At 34.8% G+C, this 7,161-nt stretch overlaps 1 protein-coding gene across 1 annotated transcript in view; it reads right to left on the minus strand.

The window, feature by feature from the left end:
- The window catches only part of ARAP2 (ArfGAP with RhoGAP domain, ankyrin repeat and PH domain 2), a gene marked incomplete at its 3' end in the record, with an annotated part of 118,650 nt that overhangs the window by 6,371 nt on the left and 105,118 nt on the right, over positions 1-7,161 (minus strand). The window contains 1 exon segment of the mRNA XM_023507995.1: positions 5,590-5,696. Coding sequence (XP_023363763.1) covers positions 5,590-5,696 — 107 coding nt within the window.

The raw sequence follows: 7,161 nt of genomic DNA on the forward strand, positions 1-7,161 counted from the left end.
TTATCAGATATGTGTGATGTGAATATTTACTCCAAGTATGAGATTTTTCTTTCCATTTTAATAATAGCAGCATTTAAAGAACAAAGTTTCTAATTTTGATAAAGTATACTTGAGGGTTTTTTTCATTTATAGCTCCAATATTTGTGCCTTTTAATTTTTTGGCTTTATCATTTTCAACCAGCAAGAAAATGTCAAATGAAAGTGGTAAGAACGAATATCCTCATCTAATTCATGTATTTGAAAGAAATTTTTGAATTACGATAGCACCTCCATAGTTGACCACCTCCCTATGTGGACTGCTTCTTTAAGTCGATCAAATTGTCACAGACCAGACATGCACCACCTGCACGTATCAGCACAGTAGGCCTGGTTCCTTACGTTGACCAGCTTGTTACAGTCTCTTGGGTGGTCAACTTACAGAGGTTCTACCATATATCTCATGTGTTAAATTTACTGGTATAAAGTTGGTCATTAATATGCCTTTACCTTTTAAATATTAAGACCTGGCACTAGTAATTGGTATCGTCTGTACTTTCCTCTAGGTGAAGTTTTATCAATTTTCTTAACCTTTCAAAGGAAAGTTAGAAGTTTTTCAATTTAATTGATCCTTTCGAAGAGCCAGCTATTGGTTACACTGATTTTCTTTACTATTTTAAAATTTCCCATTTCATTGATTTCTGCTACTATCTGTATCATTTCATTCTCCATAGTACTTTGAATTTAATTTGCTCTTCTTTTTATAGACTTTTAAGGTAGAAGCTTAATGGCTTTAGTTATTTTTGTTTAATGTAAGCAATAGAAGCTATAAAATTCCTTCTAAATGCTGTTTTATAGATATAAATCACACAATTTTGATTATGTTTTCATTATCACTGGTCAACTATTTCCTAATTTCTCCTTTAATTTCTTTTATGAAATATGGGTTATTTGGAAGTATATTTAAATTCCAAATATTTAGAAATTGGTTTACCTTTCCATTGCTAATTTAAATTTAATTCCTTTTTTGTTTGAAAGCCTATTCTGAGTAATTGTATTCTTTTAAATTCATAGAAACTTTTTTTGGCCTAAGATATAATGTACCTTTGAAATATAACACAGATTCCACAATGTGGGAATAGTGCCTTGTGTATGTGTATATCAATTAGGTCAAGAAGTTCCAAGACTTCTATAGCCTCACTAATTTTCTGATTTCCCATCAGTTAATGACAGCCAAAAGTTGGTATCTCCATTCATAGCTGTGGACCTGTCAATTGCCCCATTGGTTTTGTAACTTTATAATTTCCATATTCTGAAGCTTAATCGTTAGTTGCATACATATTTAAGATAGGTATGTCTTCTTGATAAGTTGGCACTTTTATCCCCAGGAAGTGTTTCTCATTTCCTCTGATAACTTTCCTTATGCTGGAGTCCATTTTGACATTAATACGGCTGTTCCAGCACTCCTATGTAGAACTTGAAGGCATACCTTTCTCTTTTTAAGAAATCTATCTTTATATTTAAAGTGTGTTTCCTTTGGTTGTGTCTTATTTTAAAAAGAATAATTCTGTGCTATCTTTATTTCTGCCTGAAAAAGCTACTCTGGCAATCTCTACTCTATAGATAGCTTCACACCACTAACCTTTATTGTGGTTATAGGTTTGGTCAGATTTAAGTAAGACTACCATCCTGCCATTTGTTTTCTATTATCCTAGACCTCTTTGATTTGTCAGTGGTCGCTCTAGAGCAGTGGTTGCTCTAGAGCAGTGGTTTTCAACCTTCCTAATGCCATAAGTAGCAGTGAAAATAATTTTATGGCTAGGGGTCATCACAACCTGAGGAACTGTATTAAAGGGTTGCAGCATTAGAAAGGTTGCGAACCACTGCTCTAGAGTTTTCAACAAGTAGTGGAGTCTACTTTCAAATACTATTATACTGTTTTACCCATAACAATTTGGAAGTTCATTTTTTATGTCTCCCTTCTTGTCTCTTGTGATACTGCCATACATTCTACTGTATGTTCTCAACTACACAATACATTGTTATTTGTACTTTAAGCAATTACTTTTTTTTTTTTTTTTTGGAGACAGAGCCTCAAGCCATCCCCCTGGGTAGAGTGCCGTGGCATCACAGTTCACAGCAACTTCTAACTCCTGGGCTCAAGCGAGTCTCCTGCCTTAGCCTCCCAAGTAGCTGGGACCACAGGTACACGCTACAACGCCCAGCTATTTTTTAGTTGCAGCCGTTATTGTTGTTTTGGAGGCCCAGGCTGGATTCAAACCCGCCACCTTAGGTGTATATGGCTGGTGCCTTAGCCACTTGAGACACAAGTGCCAAGCCTACAATATGAAAAGATTATTTAAATTAATCAACATATACATATGCTTTCAAGTTCCTAATTCCTTTGCAGGGATTCAAGTTCACAACTGGTATAATTTTCTTTCAACCAGAAAAACGCACTTTAACATTTCATATGGTATAGACCTAGATTCTTAGCATAAGTCTGGCCAAAAAAATATTTTATTTTGTTCTCATTTCTAGAAGATAGTTTGGCTGAATAGGTTATTATAGGTCGAGAGCTGCTTGTTTTCCAGTACTTTATATATTTATTACATTGTCTTTGGGCTTGTATTTCTTTTTGAAACATTCTCATATATGTTCCCTATATTTAATGTCTTTTTTCCCTCTGTCACTTTATTTTATCCTCACACTGGTTTTCAGGAATTTTATAAGGATGTGTTTTCACATGGTTTGTTTTTTATACTGTCTATAGTATTTTGATCTTAGGACATGTGTCGGTTTATTGATTTTTTTTTAATCAAATTCAGAAAATGACTATTTTCCTTAAAAGACTTTTTCTGACTTTATCTTTCTCTTCTCTAATTTTGGTATTTTAATTAGACTTACATAAAACTGGTTGGCTTTCTCCCATAATGCACTGAGGTTCTGTTGATTGTCTTTTATCTGTGTTTAAATTTTGGCAAATTCTACTGTCATGCCTTCAAATTCACTGATTTTTTTTTTCCTGTGGAGCCTACACTTATATTAAGCATATCAAGTGAAATTTTCTTTTCAGGTAATGTATTTTTCAGCTTTATGTTATAGTTAGTACTCTTTTAATTATCTATTTTCTCATTGTATTTAAGTTTTCCTTTACATCTTTGAATATATTCATAATATTTGAATCCCTTTTTAAAGTCTTTGCTAATTCCATTATCTTTCTCATTTCTGGATCTGTGCCTATCAACTGACCTGTGGATTTTTCACATGACTAGTAATCTTAACTACATCCTGACTACTATGAATAATAAGTTGTTGAGTGGCAGGATTGTGTTCTTTCCCTTGGTGGTGATGATTATTTTCACATCATTTGCCTATTTGGCCCCAGGCATCTAAATTTCCTGTGAAACAGCTGATCCTTTGAAAGTTTTTGAGGATAATGAAGTAAAAATAAAGTAACCTTCACTCTAAAGCTGGTTTATCCCTTACACTATGGTGTTATCTTTCTTTTGTCTTTACTAAATACCCTCTGTGTTTAATGAGGTCTGTCTCACCAGACTGGATAGAATTTAAACATATCCCAATGCTGTCTCACCAGACTGGATAGAATTTAAACATATCTCAATGCTGAGAATCATTTGAAGGGATGACAGTAGAATTTACTACACTTAAACACAGATAAAAGTATTTATGGTACTCTGAAAAATGTTTCTGCCTGGCTTCTTGGCGTTTCACCCTAGAATATGCAGAAAAAGGAACCCCCATGAAAATTTCTGAAATTCTTTACATATCTCCCTCAGCTCTGGTACCCTCCTCAAAATCCTAGCTATTTCAGACTCCCTGAGCTCCTATTTCTACAATGCCCCCAACTTCTGCTCAGGTTTTCCTATTCCCTGTGCCACGGGCTGAGGAGGACCTACAGTTAGGAAATGAAGGCCAGGTGATGCTAAGCTGCCTTCATTTGTTTCACTTCTCTCTATAATCATAGTCCTAGAATGCCAACTGTCCCAATGTCAGAAAACACTCGTTTCACATATTTTGTCCAGTTTTCTAGTTGTTTGAAATGCAATGGCATGTTCTATGCCAGTTATTCCTTCACAGCCAGAAATGGAGTCTGGCACATTCTATTTAGTCATCACACCTATACATCATTTTAGTTTTGAGAGATTCACTATTTTTTCTAGTTTTCCAGATAGGAAACTGGAGCACGGAGATGGAATTTTAGCCATCTAAACAGGCAAACACAAATTATTAAGAAAATATACAGATGCAGAAACTATGTGACAGGAATAATGCAGTAGAAAACGACCTTAAATAGTTTGTTTCTTCTGAAACCAACAGCTCAGTAACAGCCCTAAGGCACCTGATACTTCAAGAAAGGCAAGGACTCCAGGTCTTCACTCTCATCCGTACACATTATCAGACAGTCACTTATAGGGGAAATGTGAGAGCCGATTTTATTGTGCACCTCCTCACTACCTTTAATGATGTTCTACTGACTACAGAATGAATCTCAATTTCACTTTTAACAATAGCTTTAAAATGTTTCTGTACCCTTGTACAGAAAAAAGGCCTGTATTCCTTTTCAGAATATACCAAGTTATGAATTAAATTTAATTGAACATATTAATATAGTTATCACCCTATCCTTGTCATCATATCAACTCATTTTTCCTCCTCAACGACCCCAGGTTAAGGCCAACTTGTACTGATGTTGTTTCTATCCCGTCCTATTTCTCTGAAGCTATTATTAATATTTCCACTTCCTAGAATAACTTAGTCTCTCAGTTCCCATAGTTCTTCCTACAGAAATCCCACCTAGCATTCTAGATCCAGTTAAATATACTTCTCTTTTAAAAATTACCTTGAACTCAAACATCTTAAAGAGATCTTCTCATCCTTTTTTTTCACACCTGAATACATTTATTTCTTCATAAACTTCCATCTTTCCTGGTATATAGAAATGCTTTGAACTAAATGAAAAGAGATTTGTGAAGCAAATATACAAACTTTAAAATTGACCTTTGTTAAATAGCCACACATCCCTCTATTATAATTTTCTTTAACTTTCTCACTGTACAATGTTAAAGAGTTCCTTTCTTTTTTAAAAACCTGTGGGGGTGGTGAGAAAAGAGAATCTCTTGTTTGTCTTGGCAACACTCAGATTAAACCATCTCTAAGAATTAAATCATCAGAAAGTTACAAAAGCAGTCAAGCTTGTATTTTGGGCAATCGGCGACTGTTTAATTTGCAATTACATGCACAATTTAGAAAGCACTTCAAGATAATTCAGCCTCCAGAGTATTGCTGACATATCAGCCGCTATAAAAGACAATTCAGTGGGGGCGGCAGGGGGTGTGGGAAGATCATATGAAATAAGTTGATAGGAAATAAGGAATCTTAACTTCAGGGTGTTAATCACCCAAATTGAGAAATGGAGTCTGTTGCATAATTGTGGAACATGCTGATGAAGTGTGTATTCCCCAGTGTTAGCTTCTTTATGTCTGGAATTTGCAATTAAAACCGAAACGCAGTCAGGCTTGAGAGTCATCAAGCTGTCAGTATTTACTATAGGTCAAGCAAGGAATCTAAAATTCACACACACACACACACATCTTTTCTGTTTCTGGTAACACAGCTGAGTTATTCACATTGTTCATAACCAGCAACTTTTTCATTAAAGATGAATAATAGGTATTTTGGTAAATGGATGTGCAGCTCTGGAATACGAATTTGGTAAACACAGAAGTTTATTCATTAGAAGGACATATACAGAGAATGTGTGCTGACGACTTAAACAGATTTCAAATTTTGAGAAAAGGATGCTATAACCTATTGAACATTTCAGTCAAGGTTGAGATATTATCTGCTGTCCGGGTAAATACTTTTTGACTTCTTGATCTAGAACATTCTCTCTGTGTGTGTGTATGTGTATATATATGTGTGTGTGTGTGTGTGTGCATACACACACACACAAATACAAAAAAAACAGAAATTCAACATTTTTTTTATTTTTTGCACAAAGATATCTTGACTAAGGATCCTAAGGCCTAAAAGAAAAGCACAGAATCTAAGTCCTAGTAATGGCCTCAAATAGCATTCCAGAAACACCTCAGTACAGCAGTTCTCAACCTATGAGTGGCAACCCCTTTGTAACAATGAAAATACATCACAGTATTAGGAAGGTTGAGAACCACTGCTTTAGCAGAATCAAGAAGGCTGTATTTTCCAAAATAATAATTTTTAAAGTATACAAAGAATACATATTAAAACGACACCATCTGGAACACCTTCTGTTTAGAGTTATTCAGAGCAAAAATGCTGTGTGTGGAAAATATCGTTGTAATATTTTTCTGTCTAAAAACACTCGTGCTATGTACATAGAGAAAAATTAACATGAAGATTCAAATTGGCGTGTCAATAGTGACTACATACAGTGGACCATTATCAGCATATAACGTCTCCAGTTCCAGGGGCTTTTTCTCCTACTTCTTTTTAGAAACATTAATATTTTTAGCATTTTAATCAAATGTAGATAATGATAGGGAAAAATATGTGAAATTCATTCATTAAACTTATTTTAACTAGCATTTCTGGTTAAAGTTGTTACTAATACAGAATAAAGGTTAAACTTTACAGCTGATTGGTTTCTATCTCTTTCAATTATTCGCACCATCTCTCTATGCCATGAATACAAATAATTGAAAGTTATTTTATTTCCAAAAGCCACAATTTTACATGTCATTTTCAAGTCTACCAGAGTCTCCCTTTGCTGACAGTCATTATCTCCCAAAGGGTGAACAGATCAAAAGGGAGATGAGAAGGAGGCTGATAGGATGAAATTCTCTTATTTTGACACAGTAACGATACAGCTCTTCAACAATAACAGCTATAATTAACGAGCTGTGTTTGAGTACTGGAGAGAAGCACATATTCCCTATCTTGGTAAACGATGCTACCATTTATCGAGTCACCCAGGCCAAAAGCCCAGCAGTCACCCTAATAGCCTACTTCAAAGTAGCTGAGAACCATGTTCCCTAAAACATTTGTTGACTTAATTCCTGAAAGTGATTTGTACAAGAGTATCGGTAGATTAACCCTTAACACTAGTTTAGAAAAGGATCTTTAGGTTGTTAAGTAACAAACTGACCTTAATTTTGAAATGGATTATGCTCTTCCATACCA

This window comes from Otolemur garnettii, unplaced genomic scaffold (genome assembly GCF_000181295.1).
Source record: "Otolemur garnettii isolate 467f Iridium unplaced genomic scaffold, OtoGar3 scaffold00214, whole genome shotgun sequence".
NCBI classification, from domain to species: domain Eukaryota; kingdom Metazoa; phylum Chordata; class Mammalia; order Primates; family Galagidae; genus Otolemur; species Otolemur garnettii.